At 41.8% G+C, this 23,711-nt stretch overlaps 1 protein-coding gene across 1 annotated transcript; it reads right to left on the reverse strand.

The window, feature by feature from the left end:
* Positions 1–408: 408 nt before the first annotated feature.
* On the reverse strand, positions 409–21,857 carry dhx36 (DEAH (Asp-Glu-Ala-His) box polypeptide 36). Its single transcript, XM_020615599.1, is given in 26 exon segments — positions 409–921; positions 1,003–1,155; positions 2,318–2,438; positions 3,445–3,535; positions 3,688–3,787; positions 3,892–3,975; positions 4,067–4,153; positions 4,275–4,448; positions 4,775–4,873; positions 5,821–5,938; positions 6,327–6,470; positions 6,991–7,055; positions 7,178–7,233; positions 8,156–8,243; positions 11,386–11,491; positions 12,838–12,978; positions 13,087–13,168; positions 13,285–13,451; positions 14,410–14,484; positions 18,023–18,093; positions 18,304–18,474; positions 18,610–18,648; positions 20,076–20,319; positions 20,475–20,588; positions 20,722–20,879; positions 21,266–21,857. Coding segments are annotated over 26 exon segments (3,216 nt in total). The 5' UTR covers positions 21,500–21,857; the 3' UTR covers positions 409–687.
* Between the last annotated feature and the right edge of the window lie 1,854 nt (positions 21,858–23,711).

The following is a 23,711-nucleotide window of genomic DNA, read 5'->3' on the forward strand; positions in this document are numbered from 1 at the left end:
TCCTGCTGTATGTCATCCCTTTTCCCTGAGGACCACTGACAGCCCAAAGAAAATGACTCCACTTTCATTCCCTCAGTGTCATTTGGAACGATAAATTAGCCGTGTGCTCTCTGGACATTAAGTGAAGATTAATCAGATCTGTGCACATGTCCTCGGGGAGCAGCGCCTTCTCACATACTGATGAGCTGTGGGCCGCTGAAGGTTAGAAACTGTGCAGGTGTTCGTTCAGGTTGTTGTAATGCTTGGCCTTTCACAGCTTGGAAAGCATAGTGTTTGCCCAACACAGAACAGAGTATGTTCTCCCACCAAAAAGCTAGAAATATCTGGAGTATCACTCACTTTGTTTTGGAATTTAAAAACCTTTTGGAAAACCTAAGATAAAGCCAAACAAGGAGTTTTATGGTACATTATTTATTGCACAGTCCATGAAGTGAAAAAACAAGTGTTATCCAAATCAAGTATACAACAAACAAAATAACTAGTGAGTAAACTTAAGTATGGACTGGTGCTTGCAAAATTGGGACCAAATAAATAAATTCAAGTGCATTTTCCATTAGTCTTGTATTTCATAGGGAGCGCTAACATTTCAACCAAGCTGCACCATCGAGGAGGCCATATGCCAACTAACCTCTGCGTCTGGAGATGCAGTCCGTTACTTCTCTTCACAGCCAGGACAAAACTTAGTGACTAGTCATCTTCGTCATCATCATCATCGTCAAAATAAAAGTATTGTCCCCTTGGGGCAGGCGGCCATCTTCTGTCACGGCCCTTGGTGCTGCCTGTAGGCGTCTCCTGGGTGGTGATTAGGTCTATTATGGCTGTGATGACAGCACAGTCTTTAGACTGACGGTTCTGCCAGTCCACAGGAGCTGGGTTACGGATCTTCTCCTCCAGCAGAGAATCCAGTGCCGTCTTTAAATTCTGAGGAAACACAGGGCAAGAGAATGTACTGAAATTAATCTCAGCGAGACTCTGATTAGCTGGTGTGTGTTAGTCGCTTACCTTGACGAGGTGAGCGATGCGTGCCGGGGACTGGAAGATGATCCACTGGTCCACTGCAATTGTGTCCTGGTCCCCGTCTTTCTGGATGGTGATGTCTCCTCCAAAGAACAGCAGTGAGAACGGCGACACCTCAGTGCAGTCGTACAGGAAGATCTGAGGACACGCAGAAAGATGTCGCTGTCACACCATGACAAGAGTACTACCATAAACACACTAAAGCACTCTGTGACGGGGAGCTCATCATTATGACACACTGTGCCCAACAGCTATTCTGTGGTGTGGGCTGGAAGTGTCCCATTAGTCAGGAGAGGCTGTGTGAGTTTGAAATGTGTTTCTGTGCCTCCAGTGTTAGAAGAAATGTCATTGTGCCCCGTCTGTGAATCTCACTAATGTGTTACGCTCCTTTCCATCCACGTTTCTCCCTGTGCTAAACTGACGGCTGCTTATATGGAGTAAAAACCAAATGACAAAGTAAAAATTTCTTGCATATTACTGAAAACTCTGAAGACCAAACACAAACACAACCTCATACAGCTTTGGAGGTTAAGAGACGGACATTTTAGAAATTGTCAGAGAGGAATAAAGAAAGCTAGCGAGAGGGCGTAGGAAACAAGACAAAGACAAACAGAGAAGGAGCAGAGACAACTGCATTTGCTCCACACATGTAACATATCGAATCATCTTTTTCCTTCTACGGTGCGGGTCGTCTTTCTTCTCTCTCCATAAACAAATGACCTTGACAATCCTGCGCACCTCTCCTATACAGCAGACAGATGGATAACCTTGTGTACAAAATCACTTACGCACCGCAATAGAAATCATTTAACAGAGGCAATGTTGAAACCCAGCAAACGCTTTCTTCATAACGTCAAAGGCGCACGACAGTCAGAGGACATGAAAGGTGCTTTTTTTGGCAGAACAGTTAACATTCACAAAGAGAGACAGCAGAGAAAGAACAAAGACGACTAGGTGGAAAGGAGGGGAAAATAAAGAGCGTGAAGAGGGTCACAAAAAGAGGGAGACGAGGGAGGGTGGCATTGATCGTTGCAACCCTCCCCCACACCATCACCTCTTACACTGTGTCTGGAAGCTTTGAAGCATAGAGCCTTTGAGAAAGAGTTGAAAGGCAGTGTTTTAATCAAATATTCATTCAGTGTAAAGCTGACATGGCACCACTTCCAACAGGTCCTTCTTTCCACCGGCGCAGCCTTTACGCATACAAAACAAACAGCAACATGCGCTCATATGCAAATAGGCATCATTCATACAGCAGTTGCTGAAACACAGAGTAATGTGTTCCCGTGCCACTACTCACACTGCTTGTTTTCATCTTGAGGTGGTAGATGAGCCACGTGTAGTTGAACTGCGTCTCTTCAGCATTGACAGATTTCGGGTGGATACACACCTTTCCGTCGGCCTGAGTGTACACCTTAACCCTGAGAAAGACGAGATGTGCATGTGTTGGGGGTAGGTATACTGGTAAAAGTCACGTGTCAAACACCTGGTAAAAGAAAAACACTGGCTTTTTATTGCCATCATAAAGGGAAATGTCACAGCTGTTTTGTCAGGACACCAAAGGAGAAAGAAAACTCCCCTGACCAAACATGATACTTCAGTTTTGTGGAAAGGATCTGCTGAACATGTACAGTGATCAATTGGCTGACAGAAAATTTATGAGCAGTGATTCTGATGATTAATAAATAATCTGATTCAAGTTTTAAGCAGAATTCCAACCATCAGCTTTCATCCTCTGCCCACACAAAAGATTTAGAAGTTGATATATTTGACCCTAAGAAACTTCTAATGGGCATTTTCTAACAACTGTCTGACATTTTATGGACTAAATAATGAATCAAAAAAAGTATAAATTAATGGTCAATAAAAACTGAATGTTCGCTGTGATCGCTGGTTGAGCGATGATGTCAGGAAATGCCGTGGAGCTGTGGTGCGGTCAAGTGAAAACTGATAACTTGCTTGGCATCAAAACTGTTGAGAATTACTTATGCAGAGGAAATGACCCTGACAGTTTCGCTGTACAACTGGCTCTAAAGCTGTCACTGAGACAGACAAACAAAAGTGACATGCAACTGTGAGAGTGTGCGTCTCCCTGTTGCGTGCATCTGTCTGTTGCGCACCAGTCACAGCCTCTGCTTGTGACAGCTGCCCTAGGGCCGTTTTTTCATGACTGCATTGATCTTCAGCTAGAAAAGAAAAAAAAAAAGAGCCCGTTTTTGACAATCATCCTAACATGGCCCCTGCACAGCCTCAGGTAACTGTCACAGGACCCTTACAGAAGTCTCACCACAGAGGTCTGTTGAGACACTGCAGGGAGGTTTTCTGTCTGGAGATCAGTAACAATGACTGTGTGCTTTGCTATCTTGTGCGCTGCAGTCCATTCCTGTCTGTCACTGCTGGTTTCCCGCTTTGAAATGACAGACTCACCCTGGCCTCTTCTTGCTGTGAGACGGTCTGATCATGGCCACCTTCGGGTACAGGCCAGCAACAATCACTGCTTTGATTAACTTCTCATTGTCTGAGGAAGGAAGTGAGAAAGAAAAAAATGAGCACTGCTACACTTAAATGCAGTAAATCGGTTTTTATTGCTTCTCCACAGCCTTGTTATAAGATTTGGGAAAATTAAGGTTTTCTGACAGCTGAATCACAACCAACAATGTCCTGAGTTACCCGAGTTCACATTGGATGCAGGGTCTTTGGGATCCCTGCTGCTGACAAAGCCTGTGTGCATTAGGTGTTCAGCAAACTGACCCTTCATGTTGTGCAGCATCTGAATAATAAAAAGACAAATTACTTCTAAAAAGCCTGCCATGTCCTTATCTTCCCAGGCTGAAGTCACACTCAAATGTTAATCATGGACTGCCCCCAGGTTACCTGAAGTGTGTTGGCAGACAGGAAGTTGTCCCAACAGAACTCCCTCTCATACTTGGCACCACGGTGTTTTGCTTCCTCCCAGCCCTGGACAATGAGTGGATGATAAATTAAGATGAGATGAATTCATACAACAGACTGAAATGGAAAGAAAACTGGCAGATGTGGGGTGTTTTACCTGGAAGGCATTGACAATAGTGAGGTGGTCACTCTTGGAGTTTCTGGACAGGGTCTTTCTCCTCATATCTGCCATCTTCTCTTTACCCTGACAGAAGGAACATTTCCTGTAAGAACTACTTAGCGAAAAATGTAGAGCGCAACAATGTTTTGAAGTGAACATGTGTAGCTGCTGCCCAAAGCTTTTATGCCTGTGAACTCAGCCCTACCAGTGGTATGAAAAAAGGGTCTTTGAAGCTGAGTGAAGCAGCAATGGTGAGTACGGGGTCGAGGCAGCCCAGCAGAGCCCCGAACAGGATCAGCTTGCCGATGTGAGGCTCCACGGGCAGACGAGCCAGGTGGAAACCCAGCGCTGTCAGATTCTCTGAATGGTCCAGGGCGTTCTAACACACAACATTGTCACAAACAAAATGCACACATTGTCATCTTGGGCACACTGCTTTGTGGAACCGCTTCTTCAACTGATTTTCAGCGTGTTTTAACCTTGGTAGCACACACAGCATTCCTCATGATTTCCCTGCTTAGCCCTTGTTGTAAGTACTTGTTCTCACCAGTTCTCACCAATTCCCCCCCTTCAGCTATATTACTGAATTATAGACTTTCACCTTTAATTCAAGGGATTTCACATAAATACTGCATTAACTGTTGAGAAATTACAGCCATTTTTATACACAGTCCCCCATTTTAAATGCTCCTTACTCTTTCTTACCAGCTCTAAAAGGTTCTTGATGGCTAGATTGACAGCCTTTTCAGTGGGAGGGTCCAGGGCTTTCTTCAGGAATCGATCTATAGACCCAAGGTTCAATATCTAGGCAACAAACATTATTAAAAGCAGGTTATTATTCTTGCGTTACATTTCATTCACAGAGAAGGGATTTATTATCTATCTGTGGCAAACACTGAATTACTGTGCGGGCACCACGCAGACACGTCTACTACCATTTATGTGCAGCTTCTTCCAACAAGCACACTGTTCGAGGCATGGTTTGCTCATATTGCTGTTTAGAAGACGTATGTGACAAAACAACCAACACTGAGTAAATTTAACCATATTAACATGCTTTAAGTGTCAGGCTGAATAACTGTGATAATAAGAGCCAATCCTAAGAATATCCACCTTCATGTTTACATCAAAAAGAGATTTTTAAATACAACAAACATCTTCCTGAACAAACTGAAGAGTAAAGAAGCGTATTTCTGTGTCTGACTAATGCAATGGTGTTGGAGTGTTTGTGCATTAGAGAGTCTGCTCAGGGTTAGCATGTTGCCACTGTTTCTCTCACTTTAAGCCCAGTCTGATGCATTAGTCCGCCTCTCACCCACTAGCTTCAAAAACCACATTACACACATACTCAAACGCATCCAACTGATGTAGTGGAAGACGCACTCAAATGCACATCCAATAAAGCTACTGGTGAGAACAATCATTGCAAACACTAAATCTGAGTGAACTTTGGCTTAATGTTCCATTAGCAATGGTTGAAATATGTCTGGGTGGAGTTTGAGGATTTAAAGAGTGAGAGAGAGAAAAGCGTATGCAACCAAAGAAGAAGAGCAATTAAAGCATGGGAGGCACGAGTCAACTCAGGGCGTTCATTCCTAGTTCTCATTAAGCAAAAGAGGCTGTAATTCAACGTAAGAGTGAAAACAGCAGCGCTGGCTGACCTCATGCCCCCAGGCAGTTTGAAAACTCATTCACAGCAATGTTGTCCTCATCTCTGTCAGTCTGTCTCACTCTCTCTTTACATACACAACCTTGATCTGCAGGCAGAGCTCCTCCAGTGGTGTCCTCATAATTTCAGGTAACTGATAGGCATCCAGCAGACTGGCCCTGAGACCATTGTACAGGTGATAGCACTTCCCTGGACACACTCTGGAAATGTGCAGACATGAAGAGAGTTGGGGGGGGTTGTGCGTTATATCAGTCCTCTGACAAAGGCTTAATTTAAAATCAATGGGAGGAAACCGCACACAGTAAGGAGCTCGGCTAATTGGTCCTTGCTCCACTTCAATGTCAGAACTAACAAAGCAGACGTCTAGAGTCACGGCCTGGAAACAACCTGGGAATGACTACGCTTTGCCTTTCTCCGTGTTTACAGATGGGAAGGCAGGGAGGAGCGGGCTGATGGGGAAAATGACAACGAGCTGTGATGACAAATAGGAGGGAGAATAAGCCTCCCAGTTTAGTATGACATACCGACAGGCAGCTTGCCCTTATTATAAATACATCTACATAAATCTATATGCAGACACACACACACCTGCCAGCACGCCCTCTCCTCTGTTTGGCATTGGCCAGGCTGACCCACTCAGCTGCCATAGTGCTGATGTTGTTGTTCACGTCAAAGTGGGTCTCCTTTATCTTCCCCCCATCTATCACATAAACAATGTCATCTATGGTGATGCTGTGAGGAAGAGAGAAAAGAGCAAATTAGACAGAAAAACACTTCACAGCAGTCTGTCAAGAATGCTCACAGTAGCTAATAACTCACACACAATCATCGAAAAGTAAAAATATATTTTAGCCCTTTGGTAGATTTAGAGTCTATATTTAGTGGAGTGATGTGAGGGGAGTGCAGGCAGCTTCTTAATTTTACACAGTTTGTGTGTTTTAGGCTCTGTGAATGCATAAACAAACTGTCTGTCAGAGATAGTGTGTGTTCCTCCCAAGCCAATATGACAAGAAGCATATTCTAATTAACTCGAAATCTCCCGTTTCCATTAATGACAGTGGACCTACTGCGTTACATCTGTTCACAAAACCACACAAGTACACATTGAATGACACAGAGTCGCTACCTCTTTTCTTGATTCCCAAGCTTCCACAAAACATGATGGCCAAAAAATACATTTCCAAAGGGATAAGTCACAAAGGCTGGACAAGCCCATCAACACACACACACACACACACACACACACACATACCTGGTTTCCGCTATATTGGTCGCTATCACAATCTTTCTAACTCCAGCAGGTGGTCTTTTGAACACCTGAGAAGTGTGAGAGAGACAGATGAGATTGGACTCTTCAGATACTGAAAAGGGAATGAAGAACAACAATCAGCAGACACAGTCTGAGGGACAGGCAAAGAGAGAAACAGTAGAATGCTGACCTGTGTCTGATTAACAGTAGGCATGAGGGAGTGCAAAGGGATGATAACGAACCGGTCTGAAACACAGCAGGACACAAAACAAAGCTCAAAGGGCAGTCTGCACACATAACACACAAACACTGAGAATACAGTATTTATTATTTACTTTGACACAAAAATGAATAAAAGTATCTCCACATAGAAAATGCTGTTATATTAAATGTGAAGGTTGCCTTTGTTTAGGAACCAGAGGCGCTTTAACCAAAGTCTGCTCAAATGAATTGGCTCTGGTCAGAGTTTACCAGTGTTTTATGATACCGATGGTTTTATACACCAGAGCAGCAACTCCAAACACAAAGCATATGACTGTTATTAAATTAAAACAAATAATTTACAGCCCTGGAAGAGTGTGTGAACCCACCTCGAGCCAAACGCTATTGATTAATTACAAAAAACATTCAATAAATACAAACATCACCTGCAGCCAGTTTTTGGACACATAAATAAACGCTACTTGGAATATTAATTTATGTCTGATCTTTTAAAAAATAAATAAATAAATTCTTATCCAGTAGACACAAAAAGTCTCACTGCATGTTCCATCATTAGTGGATGTGCACTGGAGGTTTTAAGTCTCCACGTCACACTGCTAGGGCTGTGACTAATGAATATTTTCATTCTTGATTAAGCTGGCGAATATTTTCTGGATTAATCATTTAATTGACAGATCTATAAAGCGTTAAATAACGAACATTGTCCATCACAGTTATCTAAGAGCCAATTAATGAATTGTTTCAACTGATCGTTGCAGTCAATCTGTTTTAAGTAATTTCTCAAGTAATCAATTGTTCATTTAGTTAACAAATGTTTAAAAAGCCATTCTGTCAGACCAACAATCTAAAACTTAAAGATAATGAACTGGACTGGACTCAGAACTAGTCTGATGACACAATCTTCTCGTGTGCGTGTGCGTGTGCGTGTGTGTGTGTGTGTGTGTACCTGATCAGAACATCTGCTGAGCCATGAGCAAGTCATTGAGACTGCTGATGTTGTCCCAGCCAGGCAGGAACACCAAGATGGCTCCTTCCTGTGAGACAAAGACATGACACTTCGCAGCTGAAAGACACACAAAAGCGGCAGCGTTTCTAGAACAAAACAAAAACTGACAACAGAAACAAGCAGCCATTAGCCAGAGGAGCTTCAGCATCAACTGAGCCAAACAAACAGGGTGCCCGTGTCCTCAGAGGAGCCGGGCTCAGGCAGATGGGGATGACATGCCCTCAGCTTCCAGCCTCCACAATCAGCCACACAATAGTCCCTGACACTCACTGCCAACATCATTAAAACAGCATCTTCCCACTCCAGAGCAGCCTCTGCTTCATTACCACAATGCGGCAGCAAGAAAATAAAGAAAGAAAACCAATTAAGTCACCTGGAAAATATAAAGACTCGCAAACACAAGCTGGGAAAACATCAGCAGGATAACAGATGATGATGGCTAATAGAGATGGAAGTGTTCCAATGTGAGCAAATCTCTGTCCATTCATTCTCTGTACTGTTGGAAAAAGGCTGGCCACTAACAGAGAGCTGTGCAAAAGGCTTAGGCCACAATTAGCTCTGCTGTTTTAGCAAGGTTGTAATGATAATTTATATTTATTTCTCAGTCTCTTTATTAAGATATGCCCAGAAAACACAGAGAATATATACACTCTAATAAAAAACAACATTTCCAGAACAAAGTGACTTCTGCAGTCCAAAGTCAGTATCTAGTGTGACCTCCCTTTGCACTCAGCACAGCCTGAACTCTTTTGGGGAGACTTTGTTATAGTCTTGAAACCATGACAGACCCTCCACCATGTTTCACTGAAGGCTGCTACTCTCATTCTTCCACCTCTTCTTCTCACATACTGTCAACAACCAGACCCAAACATTTCAAATTTCCATTCATCGCTCCATAATCCTCTTTTCCACTGATCTTCACTCCAATTTTTGTGAGCATTTTCTCCCTGTTCCCCTTCTGAACTAGTGGTTTCTTGGCTGCTGTCCTTCCACAAAGGCCGGTCCTGATCAAGCTTCTTCAGACTGTGGAAGTATCAGCCTGGCATCCAGATGAAGCTGCCAGATGCTGAGCCAGGTCCTTGCTGGATTTCCTCCGGTCTCTCAAAGGAGAAACTCTGAGAACCTTCTCATCCAATTTGGACAGTTTTCTTGGTCTTTCACTCCTGTCTGTGTCCTTAACCTCTCCAGATTACATTAGAACAGCTTGAATACTACATCTGGAGTATCCAGTTGGTTTGCTGATGTTTTTCTGACATTTTAATATTGTGCACGTATTTCCTATAATTTCTAGTTGTATTCTGATCAATAAATATGTATAGTCATCATAACACTGCTAAACCATGCTTTTCTATAAACCTTCACTTAATAAAATGCTAAAACTGTCAATGTGTCTAATGTTTTCTAATGTTGTCTGAAGCCGCCATAAATAAACTGTCTAAAATTAACAATGCTTCTAATTTCCTCAATCAGGGCAAGAACCATCTGATCAAAGAATAAATAAAAAGTAAAGATGATAAAAATTCTACTTCTATGTTATCCTCAATTGGGAAAGAATTCTGGACATGCTATTTCATGACACCAAAGACCTAAATTTAAACATAAATGATTCTCAGGATAATATGAAGCTGAAATAATATAACCCACACTTAAAAAAAAAAAAAAAAGGCTCTACTATTCATTTCCTGAGAGGTACGAAAGGGAGATGAAGAGCAGACATAAAAGGCAGCTTCTGGGCCCCGAGCACCTCAGCCTTTTAATTAAAGCTAATTATTATTACCACTGGCTCGTACATGGGACTATACATGTCTGTGTATCGTCTCTGCATGTGTACATGTGAAAGAGGAGGAGGCGGAGAGAGATGCAGGCAGAGTGCAACCTGACAGAAACATGTTCTCATACACACACACACACACACACACACACACCATAAAAAAATCCATTAGGCCTACAATTTCATATGAACACACCCCAAACCGCCCACTTATACACACACACACACACACACACACACACACACAGTTGTGCTCAGCAGGCATACATTAATGTCAGCATGTCAGGCCCCTAGGTGTCTAATCACAGACCCCTCCAACAGTAATTAACCAATCGTCACAGTCAAAAGCCTGGAGGTCGGCCCGTATCCTCATTCAGAACGGTGTCACAGCGAATCAGCTGGTTCTCCCTCAGCTGTTTGACAGCCCCATGGAGAAGCAGCCAGTTGACTGACTCAGGGTGGCCATGACTGACAGAGATACAGCTTCACAGGGAAGGGGGTAATTATTCTGTCCGTGTGAGTTCGTCACTCCTCATTCTGGGCCTGTTCCTCTCTTGTATACATTTTCCACAAACCAACATAAATAAGTTTAGCTAGTTCCACTTGACCTGGAAAAATAGTCATAGTGGAAGCAGTTTGTCCTCACCCTCACTGTTCTCTAGATACTAATAACAGGCTACGCAATACAATAGTAGTGTTTGTGACAGGGTTGCTGCCCATGTTGGCACCGGCCTATATGACTCTGTGATTAAAAATGAATGAAAAACCACACACAAAAAAAAAAAAATCATGCTGCAAGTACAAATTTGAACAGAGAGGTGACTGAAGCAGTGACTCTTGTGGATTCTACACCACTGTTGTCTACAGCCTAATGTCTATCTGTATGTTTCTGGGTCTACTGAAGAAGGCAAACATTCACCAAAAATCATCATATCATTCATATGACGCTGCAGCTTGATGTGGCAAAAGTCTGAACTGAAATGATGGCGACATAATAATTAGAAAACTGAACAAGACCTGGAAAGAGAAAAAAGGGAACGGCCGTGCACTGTGAGAGCATCTGCTCGATCACTCATTAGCACAGATCTGCTGCCAGGATCTGTTCTCTCCTCTGATCTAATGTCGCGCTGCGTTTGGAAGTCAGCCCTCATGTTCCTCCCATCTGCTCTAAATAGGAGTGCACTGTACTTCTCTTCTTTTGTTAATAACTGAACTGACACCGTCTTCCACTGGAACTGGTGTTCTCTCTGCCTGTCTAGGACCAAAGTGTTGGGAGTTTTTTTTAAGTCTAAAAACATAAATCTAAGAAAAAGAAAACTTCATTAAAAATCCAGTTTAAGACATCAGTGTTTGGCCACTTTCCAATGTCCGCCCTGGCCTCATACACAGGTGAGCTCACCTCCTCGTTGAGCACTATGTGACGGATCAGTGCCACGATCAGCTCCAGGTCAATCTTGTCATCACTGTCTAACATCTCCAGTGCTGCAATGGTGCTGTCAGAGTATCTGTAAAACACAACAATTAGACAAATTATTGAATAACCGACTCTCCTCCATGCTTTCACATAGCAACAAACTATTCCCACGTTTCCAATTGGCCTTTTCCTGAGTCAAACCTGGTGATGGCTGCAAGACATTTATACATCTTTTGCTTTTGCATAAAAGACAATAAAATGTTTAAATCATACTTGATAAATGTTTTGATAGCTTTACTTGTATTGGTGATCTTGACATCAGCTCCTACTAAAGAAATATTCTCTTTATTTCTGGCAACTAACGCTCAAGTTTAAAAATTATTTAGTCACAGACATGAAAGTTTCAAATATGGGAACTCTTTCTTGGGCACGAATAATGATAGCAAAAAAAAAGAGAAGCGGGACTACAAACAGCTGTACCACATGAAGAAGAATGTTTGTGGCGTGTTACTGAGAAGAGCATAACATCTCAGGATGAGCTGGGCCGCTCAGAAACGTTGAAGCAACTGCAGGAAGGAGAAGTGGAGCACAAAGATTCAGTGAGTACAAAGTGGCAAAAGTCAGTCAGTTACAGTTGTTGGAGGGTTTGTGTTACTTCCAGTGCTGGAAGAAGTAGTCAGATCATATACTTAAGTAAAGGCAACAGTACAACAGTGTAAAACACTTTGTTACAAGTAAAAGTCCTGCAGTCAAAATGTTACTCAAGTACAAAAAGAACCAAACCATACTTAAAGTACTAAAAGTAAAAGTACTCATGCAGAATGGCACATTTCACATTCCTGTATATCATATTGTTGTTATAATTATTGATGCATTATTGTGCACATCACATTTTATGTTGCAGCTGATAGAGTGGGAGCTACTTTCATTTGAATGACTGCTGTGTAGCTTGTGAAATTTCCACCAGGGATCAATAAAGTCCTATAATCATACTGTATTTTCTGTATTAATCCGACTGAGAAGTAACTAAAGTTACAAAATAAATGTAGTGGATTAAAAAGTACAACATTTGCCTCTAAAATGTAGTGACTTTGAAGTATGAAGTAGCATGGAATGAAAATACTAAAGCACAGACACCTCAAATCTGTACTGAAGCACAGTACTTGAGTAAATGCACTTAGTTACTTTCCACCACTGGTAACTTCTGCATGCAGTTATATTTCTGAAGTGGAGCCACCTATTGCGTAGGTATAAGTCAGTGTTTATGTGGCAAAGCACTGTTCAACATCAGTCTAACCAAATCTCTTTGTATTCAGCTTTTCTACACTCAGGTTGTCACAACGTCAAACCCTCCCATTTCCCACCTAAACCACACATCGATCAACCTGGCAACTGCTCTGCCAATCTCATTACTACTGCTGTTCTCACAAATCTCACCTGCCCTGCGCTGTGCGTGCATAACTAGGCCAGCTCTGCTTGTATTCAGCCTCTTTCTCCTCCTTCTCAGGTCTGGAGTGGTGCCCCTGCCAAAAGCCTCTCTTCCATGAGGGGCGACGGCCCTGATTCTGGGGACGATACCTGGCAGACAGACACCAACCAGTTTAGACACGACCGCATAAAAATGATTTAATGACCACATTTTTTGTGTCTGTGCATATTAGGGTGTGACCGTCCTTGATGTTCTACCTGGTCATCTCTATAATGTCCTCAAGTAGGAACTCTTCCACTGGGAAGGTCAACCCGGGGATGTGGATCACTGGACAGTTGTCTGAGGGGAGGTTGACAGAGGGAGAGATGTGGATGAGAAAGGGGAACTATCTAAACCAGTTAAACTATGACACTGCTGGTGAACAAACTTGTGTGTCATGGTGATGGGCAGCATACCAAAATAAGTAGAAAACTTATTTGCGTTGAGTGTGGCACTCATGAGGATGACCTTGAGATCGTCCCGTAGGTTGAGTAGGTCCTTCACAATGATCAGCAAAACATCCGATTGCAGGTTCCTCTCGTGGATCTCGTCTAACACTAGGTGGCTGATACTGGACAGCAAACTGACAGAGGAGCAAAAAAAAAGGTTTAACTAATTGATAAGTAATAAGAAGCATGTCTTTGGTCAAGACGTCATACGTCCTCACTAGGTCTCATAAATGTAAGCTCTCTGTCTGTTATGGCTGTGTTTACCACCTCTGCCAAGATCCTATTTTTACTTCTGCTTGTGGAATAGTTTCTCTGGTTTTCACATTTACCACATACGTACAGAAGCATAAAGCATAGATAGAAATGTTTTTTTTATTTTTACATCCCTTGGTCTAAATCATATCTTGATTTGAGGTTACACCTGTTTCTGCCTAAAGAAATTTGCTATTAATTTGATTATTTGGGGGGAAAAAAGATATTGGCATAGGCCTAGTAAAACAGTTTTACCATCTATACATTATATATACACACCTCTCCTCCTAAATTAGTCTGGTATATTTAATACTTCTTGGATCTAAACTAGAATTTAACAAAAATACATTGCACTTCTCTGTACAGCAGTAGTCTGCACCGATGAGTTAAAAGGGTCTGTGGGACTGAAAAGGTGAAGACTGGCTGCTATGTAATGTAATTATTCCTTAATGCCAAAAAAGTTGGTGCGTTCTGTCAGACAACTGCAGAAGCCTACAATGACTCACTGGAGTCGTACCAATTCTGAAGCAAGACAACAAGAAAAGCTGGCACGCTCACTCTGTAGTTTTTCTGAAGACACGCAGAAAGCAGCATGCATGAGTCAACAGAAGGTCTGTGTGTGAGTGTGTTTTCATTCCTCTGCCTATGAGAATGGGTACCCATATTAATCCTTCTTCCACAGACAGGAGAGCCAACCACAAATCAATGGGAATAAAACTGAGAGACACACAGGGAGTAAGAAAGTGGAGGAAGGGCAGCTGGAGCCAGAGATGCTGAGAGAAAAAGCAGAGAAGGACAAATGCTGGGAGGATGAGGAGGCAGGAGAGATGGGAGACTCACGGGTCTGAGCGAAGCCACTGAAGTATAATTCCTGTAGTACAGTACAGGACCGAACCTTGTCTCCGTGGTAACCGGCTGAGAAATAGGAGGAGAAAAAGACTTTACATTTCGCAAACAAAAGAAACGAATTCTTGTATAAAATGAAGAAAAAGGCTGGCAGAATGAGTTTCTCATGTTCCCATTTTTTGTTCAGGATTTTTTTAAAGTTGGCCGCTCAAACATTATTAGTGCACATAAAGCTGAAAGTGATGTTGCTATAAACCACTGCTGATACAGAAAATGCAGGCGAACGTGTAATTGGTTATAACAGGCCCTTGTGTTTGTACGCTGCATTAGTCAGTGATGAAAGCTTTCTCTGCTGAAAAGCAGTCATGATATGACCACTTGTTTAATTTAATCCCAAACAGAGCAGAAAGTACCTCTCTTCTGAAAAATGCATTTCATTGACAGCTGAACCACAGTAAAGACTTTGTTGTTTAACTGAGACAAGTGTAAAATTTACAGCAGAACTTGGACTCATTTCAGGAGATACAACACTAATTTCAATAGAATATATTTTTTTTTAATGAACCAGGGTTGTAAAATATTTCACGACACACAATATAAACAGTTAAATTACCAAAGCAGTGAAACAAACTGCAGCCAAATTAAGATTAAGCAACAATACAAAAGCATATAGAGTAGATAATAAATATAAGACATATTAAATAATAGCTAAAATGAGCGATAACAGCAATTCATTAACCTGGTCTCTAGCATGTTTAGTATAAAATTAAAAACAACCCCTCAAAGAGAGGTTTTCCAGGGGCCAAGTGCTAAGGATTCACCTGCTGATTCAGTATTTACTACCTGGTGACAGGGTTTTATGTGGTTAATATTCAATATAATTCAATAATCTTAAATTCACAGGCACAAACTACAGTATGTCTGATCACAGGCTCACTCCTCCAGCCCCGGGGACAGGTAACAAAGCAGCACCAACCTTAATCCTCTAAAACAAACAAATAATAAAGTCATCACAATACTTAACAGTAAAAACTAGACTACACCAAAACTGAAATTCAACCAGAGAATACTAAAAAGGTACTACTACCTTCCCCACTGTCTATGGCTGATAGCTTTAAAATCTCATAGCTGAAAAAGAATCATAGGAACCATATTTGTGACTTTACTTAATGACCGCACACCGTTTGCTGCACTACACACTACCAGCATCAAAGCGAGCACATTAATTTAGTGACTGCACTGACTGAGATGTGGAGAGGAGTACACCACATCCCTGCAAATGTAACTGAAGCTGGCAAAGACTAAATGTGTGCTTGCCAATTTATATTCAGTTTTTAAAGAAGCTGGCTACCCACCGAGACTGGGGGAAGTCCAGTTTGCAGAAACGAGTACTTTTTATATTAAGCTCCAGCTATGTGGGGGAGCTGGAGCATCAAAAGAAGTTTAACAAAGACGGTATCCAACTGCCAGTTTTTATACAGTACATACACCGCCTGAGATACACACACTGTCTCCATCAGGACTCGTGACAGTGGGCATTGACAGCACAGCAGTCTGAATAAAACCTCAAAAAGATGCCTTTCTAAATTGGCTAGACTTCAGGTTCTTTGATACAGAGCTATGCTTTAGTTATTTTCTCCCTAAATGCTCGCTATGAATCACAACTGTTCTGGCATGATGAAACTAGAAAAAACGTAGCACATGAAGAGATTTCGAAAGTGTGGAAAATGGCTTTAAATTCAGTCTAGCACCTTGTTACTTGTCCCATTTCTTGGACAGTCAGTAATCATTTTTCTCAGCCCATCTTTTCACTTCTCAATACCTGGATCTGTCTGCCTTCACATCACACCTGAGTTGCTCTTCCTCGCCTCTTACTGCATCTACACCATCTCGTCCTCGCTCATACTGCCTTGCACATAATTCACTTTAGATTGCTGCACCCTCTCATCTCCTGCAAGTCTGCTCGCTCAGCCTGCGCGCCGTTCAAGTGTCTGTCTCTCCCGCTTTGTTCCAACTCTTCCCGTGTGCAGTCTCAGAACATTCATATTTACTAATCTTGTCCTTCAAGAAATAAACTACTTTCCTGAGGGATTCCTAGATCACATACATTTCCCTTATCTCAAGTTTAGCCCATTGGCCGAGAAACTCTAGAAACCAAATCAGGCACAGTCTTAATACAGAGAACAGATGTGTGTAAAGTAGTACACATCAATGTATTTGTATTTATAAGCAAAAAAAAAAAAAAAAAAAAATTGAACATCCCCAACTGAATATATTCGGTGAGGACACTTGGACCAGGAACATCTGCTCTGTAAATGAAAACGGTTTACATGAGGAGTCTTGGGATAATATTCCTGTCATTACTGGGATATGAAGTCACCCATTCACCCAGTCTTATTTTGTATTAGGGTCTTACACTGAACTATTTTACTCTGTAAACACAAGCATCTGTTGACCTGTGAATCTCAGAGTAGCCTACATAGTGTTAAATTCCTTCAAACCAACTCTCGAGTTGATGCTCTTCCCCGTATCACCTAAAATTATTCTTTTATTGTACTGTTGTTTGATTGCTTTATTAATGTAATTCTGCCACCAAATCATTTAATAGAAAACTTAATTCATTATTATTAGATTAATTATTATTTATTAATTAATTACCGGTTGGACATCAAACCAACAGCAGATGTCTGGCGCAGTGGTGGACATGAAGTGACAAAGATATCAAATCAAAGTTAAAAGCACAGCTCTGAAGAATGACACAAGACATTTGTGCCTTCTAAGAAATTCCCACTGAACATCTGGGCACATTAAGCTTTGCTTTTGTACTTTAGTTACATGCAACTGAGCTATGAAATGAGAAGCAGCTTAGGACAGTGATTAAAACTGGCAATCGTAACAAAATCTACGTATATGTTTACGATGTCCAATTCTGTCTAATGGTGTGTTCACATTATTGCAGAGAAACAGCTTTTGTCTTGCTAGTGCATCCCTGTGCTCTGATCAAATTTGTTGAACTTTGACCCCAAGCTGCGCTGACCTTTGTGCGTGCAGCCAATCGCTGTTGACCACTGCTGATGTGAAACTAGTAAGCCTACTTGTTTCAGAACTTCTCAAACTGTACAATAACGTGATCCTCATATCGAGATCAGATAAAGACGAACAACCTATTTAACTAGCAAAATATCAGCATGCAAGAATGTTTATAAAAACCACTGCTTGAGCCTCTAAAGCATTCTAATCTACTGCTAGCAACATTAGTATTACAGCACAAAAGGCACCACATGGAGCGCAAGACCCTCATTTTTCCGTTATAATGTGAACACCTCAACTCTGACAAGGCTCGCTGATGTCACTTGTCTTCTTCAACCTTGAAAACAGCCATACAGGAAAGCAACAGTAAACTTTTTTGAATCCCTAATAAACATCTGAGATGTTGGCTACAGTTTGGATGTGGAACCTAGAGCTGCTCTGCTTGCCAAGTCACATTAATTTCTTAAGGCTGAAATTATATTTTTAACAAAGGGAATTTCTAGACAATTACTGAGCGCTTCATAAACACGATAGTAAAACTTTATGCATTAATGGATGTTTGAAAAGTCTTCCTTACCTCTGTAGGCGAATTTAAGAATTTCCATTCCCTACTCTTTCTGCCCTCTCCGCTGCTACACGCTCTGCCACCTGAGGGAAAGCACGCATTTTTGAACATTTAAGAGCACAGTCAGCAGAGGACGAATAGCTATTAACTCTACATGAATGACAGAGGAACTGGCAAATGCTAATGCATAAACATACTGGAGCACACACCTAAGTAAATACATCTTTCCTCAGTATGCACACAACAACATATAACCCAAAATGTCAAAGCTGAAAAACCAGCAGAGTTCATACCGATATGGCACTGATACGACGGGGCTGCGTGCAGACCACTCGGCACAACGAGCCCATGCCCCTGTTAATATAGTCATCTAGGATGAACTGAGTGACCTGAGTGGTCTTTCCACAGCCTGTTTCCCCGCTTACAACCAAAACACGGTTAGAGTTGATCAGCTGCACAAGCTCCTGAGGACAAAAAGATCAGATGAGGAGGAGGAAAAGGAAGAATTCAAATTGGGAAAAGAGAAATTCCATTTTAACAGAAATTCATAATGAAAACCAGAGTATTTGCTTTAAGAATGCATGAAATGTAAAGTCTACCTCCTTTTTCCCATAAGATGGTAGTTTTTCCCTGAATTTCTGAAGACAAAAAAAGAGCAAAAAGATGAATAAAATCAATAGCAGGAGTTCTTCACAACCACACAGTGAGTACAGTTTTTGCATGTTTAAACTTCTAGATAATTCTAATAAGAACATATTCTGTGTATTAGGGTGTTGGTCTAAACTATTTTTTATCTGTAAACATAAACACCTGTTGACCAGTGAATATCGGAGTAGCCTAACAAATTCCTGCAAATCTGCTACCATGAGTTATTAGTAAGACTCTCATACACTGGGAGGTGGTGGAGCAAGTGGATAACATCAAGTTCCTGGGCATCCACGTCACATCTGACCTGACCTGGTCTGGTCTCTGAACACATCGCACCTGGTGAAGAAAGCCCAGCAAAGGCTTTTCTTCCTCAGGAAGCTGAAACACGCTGGTCTTTCCTCTCAGCTGCTTGCAAACTTCTACAGAGCGACAGTAGAGAGCATCCTCTGTCTCAGTGCGAAAGTGTGGTATGGGAGCTGCACTGCACAGGACAGAAAGGACTTGACCCGGGTGGTGAGAACAGCTCAGGGCATTGTAGGGAGTCCTCTTCAGGATCTGGACTCACTATACACTGACGGGATCCAGAGGAGGGCCGGACGGATTGCTGCAGACCCCACCCACCCTGGTAACAGTTTGTTTGTGCCTCTTCCCTCCAGGAAAAGGTACAAGAATATAAAGACTAAAACAAACAGACTGAGACACACCTTCTTCCTCAGAGCTGTGAAATCAATCACCCCCCTAACCCCTAGTCACCACACACACACACACACACACAACCTCACCCCCATGGACAGATACAATTGAATTGTGGACTCCTGCTGATGTATACACATGCTCACACCTCTTCTTAACGACAGATTTGCACTGAGCTGCACTTTAGAATGTGACTGTATTCTTCTGCTGCTAATATGCTGCTGACCTGATTAGGTCCCATACATGTTCATATTTTTATATTGACTTGTACAATTTTTGTGTTATTTATGTAAATAATGTGTCTTTTAAGCTGAGAGCTGCCGGAAGAAATTTCGTTGTGCTATGCACAATGACATTAAAGATTCTTGACTTGAAATAGATGCTCTCCCCTGTATCATCTTCAGTTATCCTTTTGTTGTACTGTTCTTTATTCTCCACTCTTCACTGCTTTATTAACCTAATTCGGCCACAAAAATCATCATGCTATTTTGATCAAATCATTTCATCTAAAAGAAAATATGAATCTGGTTGGATATGAAATCAACAGTAGATGGCTGCTGCAGTGGATATTCTGGATAAGATAAAATCATTTAATTCAACATATTGAACTGTCAGAGAGATGTAAATAATGCTTTACTTCAATATGCCCGACGACCTGTGTGGTACCAGGAGCCTAAACCTTTGCTGCAGTCTATACAAACTAGATTCAAATCATTATACTCACCAGCATTTCTTTGTATTTTGGAACCGATCTCTTGGTCTGCAGATCTTTCTTTAGGTAATCGTCCAGTGAACAATCTCTGACTACTTCATGAAATAAGAACTCCAGGTCCCTGTCTTTTCTTATCAGTTTCTCTTTGTCCTCCTCTTCCTCTTCCTCCTCCTCCTGCTGCTGCTGCTGCTGCTGCTGTTCATCTTCATCCCATGTGTCTGGGGGCTCATCTTTAGCTACTGCTGGACAGAAGTAACTAAACAACAACAATAAAGTGTGTACACATGTAAATTACAGTGGAACACCAGATAGTGTTACTGTTCTGTGATTAGAGCATCCTTAAATATTAAACAACATTTTTGGAGCAAGTCATGTTTTTTTAGCATGCATCTGATTTGTTTGCAAAGTTACCGTTGTGATTTGTGAGTCGCTTTCTTCTGTCCCACACTAACATCTACCTCCTCTTCCTCAGATTTGATCTCAGTCTTCTGTTTATCTTCTTCAGGCACATCCCCATCAAAATAACTGCATACACAGGTCAGAAACATGACAGTTTGAATATATCATAGATGGAAAATAAAACCTTATTTTATTAAGTGTAAGCTATAAACTACACTGAGCAAGTCTCAAACAGAAGAGCCATGCAAGCTGTTCTCACCAGTGACCACTTTGACTGGCAGCTGTTCGCCAGCTGTCAGACATAGAGGCTTTTGTATCCCAACTGTCCCTCTCTGGACCAGGCTTGTCATTCTGGACAGAGTTAAGCAGCTTGGTAATGTGTTGCTCTCTGGCCTCATCCATCTGGACCACTGCCCGCTACAAACAGACATGGAAAGGAAAATGTTCAGCTTTACCTTTATAGCCTAACCAGTGATCAATAAAATCAACAAATGTAGGCTTGCACATTATTGCCTTAACATCTACAGTATGTGAGGGACTTTGTACACAGACCTGTGCGCATAATGTGTAACATGCAAAACTCTGAGCTCTGCACTACTTACCCAAAAGTTTGAGCTTAATAGCTGAGCTCAGAAGGTAGACCTATTATATGCCACAAGTTAATAACTCAGTGAGGGACTCACTGTCACCTTCTCTGTGTCTCTCACATCCGCGTTGAAGACCCTGATCTCTGTGTCTAACAGACTGACAACCTGCTCCGCTCAACTCAATGTACAAGAATATGAACAAAACACTATCCATACCGATCTCCGGTCAGCCTGTTTCTTCCTCACGGCTCCATATCTTGCGTACCACAGACCAATCTCACGGCCCTTCAGATGTGGAGGGTGACGGCCCCATTGTCCGTCTCCTCCTTGGTCCTGGTCCATGGAATTGTGTCCCTTCGAACCCCCCCCTCTCTCCGTGCTGCCATCTCTGTACCCTCGACCTCCTCTTCTGCCTCTTCTCCCACCTCTACCGCCATATCCATAACTCATACCGCCGTCAGCAACAAGCGGTGGCAGCACCAAATACTACAACGCTGTGAGAATATCTTACTAAGTTACCAGTATTGCGTACGACGTCTTGTAGCTACTCGCCAACGCTAACGTTACTTTGCTAGTTGTGTTGCACAGATTCGTGGACCAGAGAATGGAGTGGCTACACCCACGTAGCAGCTGCTAGTAAAATTCTCAATAGCAACATGTAAATTTTGATCTATGGTCTGCTAATTTAATGGAAAAACAGCAACACTGAGAAACTGCTATAAAATATAACAGAACGTTTGCCGTTTGCTTAGTCGTGTTCATCCGGCATGTCGCACAGTAATTCAGTCAGAATTTTCAGGCGACGAATTTTGACGTAGCGATCTGTGATTGGCTACCCCCACCCCGTCTTAAATACCAGACCACAACACATGTCAAAACTATAAATTAATGTTTAAACAGTGGCAGGCCGTGCATTTGGTACCTGGGCCTTACCCAACTTAATTCACGTCTTAATACCACCACTGTACGTTGCAATTATAGAAATACTATACAAAAACGCAATATAACAAAGCGTGGCATTACAGAGAGAGAGGTATTTCGTGTATTGAGGGTGAATACCATTTTTTACCAAAGCAAGAAACCCAGTTAAGACTACTCCAAACCTCTACACTACAACCGCAACTATGCCACGTACATCATCCGGAGCAGTTAAGAATCAATATTTATCTAATAACATTACAAAAACATACAAAATTGAAATTAAATACATCATACACACCAGAGATGCTATTTATTTATTTATAGACAAAATCCATCCTCCTCTCTTTGCGCAGGAAGACTTCAATGACTGTCGTAGAGGTAATCTCTGCGTTTCAGTTCCATCAGTAAGTCCTTTTCTAGTTTTGTTCTGACCAACTAATCAGAGGACGGAAACATGCTGACGCAATTGTAGGCCAGCTAGCTGGCTCTGTGAGGCGAATTTTAAATCTGATTGGTTAAAGAAACAGTCCCATCGCTAACATAGTTGAAGTTATATCAACCAGCACTACTGATTCTGAAGGCCCTGGCCAGATTAGAGATTGACATGGCAACACATACAGGCTGAAATCTGATTGGGCAAAAAAAAAAAAAAATCTAACATCCATATACACGTACTGGAAGCAGTGCAGCCAAGAGAAACATTGCGAAATGAAGAGAATAGACTGTTGGGAATAAATTTGTACAAATTCATGGAACAAATATTAGAATTTAGGTTGTAAATGTAGGTCAGTGCTTCTTATAGTGTTTAGGCCAGTAGAGAAGGCCTTGCTGGCATTGAGGCCCATCACTGTGTTTAAATATCCCTTATACTAAGTACATGCCTGTTCCACCGGCCTACTATACCTCTACATAACTGGAGTATTCCATTCTATTTATGTTACTTCCGCTTCATTATGTGCCAGAGGGAAATGCTGTAGACTACATTTTACCCACCTTCATTTACATGACTCAGTTAATAGCTACTTAAAGAAAAATTGTCTATATTATATGATGCAGCACTTTACTAATAATTGGCAACATAGAATGAACAGATAGATACAGTATATCACAGAAGTGAGTACACCCCCTCACATTTTGTAAATATTTAAGTATATCTTTTCATGTGACAACGCTGAAGAAATGACACTTGGCTACAATGTAAAGTAGTGAGTCTACAGCTTGTATAACAGTGTAAATGTGCTGTCACCTCAAAATAACGCAACACACAGCCATTAATGTCTAAACTGCTGGCAACAAAAGTGAGTACACCCCTAAGTGATAATGGTCAAATGGGGCCCAAGTAGCCGTTTTCCCTCCCTGGTGTCATGTGACTCGTTAGTGGTACAAGGTTTCAGGTGTGAAGGAGGAGCAGGTGTGTTAAATTTAGTATTATCACTCTCACTCTCTCATACTAGTCACTGGAAGTTCAACATGGCACCTCATGGCAATGAACTCTCTGAGGATCTGAAAAAATGAATTGTTGCTCTACATAAAGATGGCCTAGGCTATAAGAAGATTGCCAAGACCCTGAAACTGAGCTGCAGAACGGTGGCCAAGACCATACAGCGGTTTAACAGGACAGGTTCCACTCAGAACAGGCCTCGCCGTGGTCGACCAAGGAAGTTGTGTGCCCATGCTCAGCGTCATATGCAGAGGATGGCTTTGGGAAATAGATGTATGAGTGCTGCCAGCATTGCTGCAG

This window comes from Monopterus albus, unplaced genomic scaffold (assembly GCF_001952655.1).
Source record: "Monopterus albus unplaced genomic scaffold, M_albus_1.0 scaffold167.1, whole genome shotgun sequence".
In the NCBI taxonomy this organism is placed as follows: Eukaryota; Metazoa; Chordata; class Actinopteri; order Synbranchiformes; family Synbranchidae; genus Monopterus; species Monopterus albus.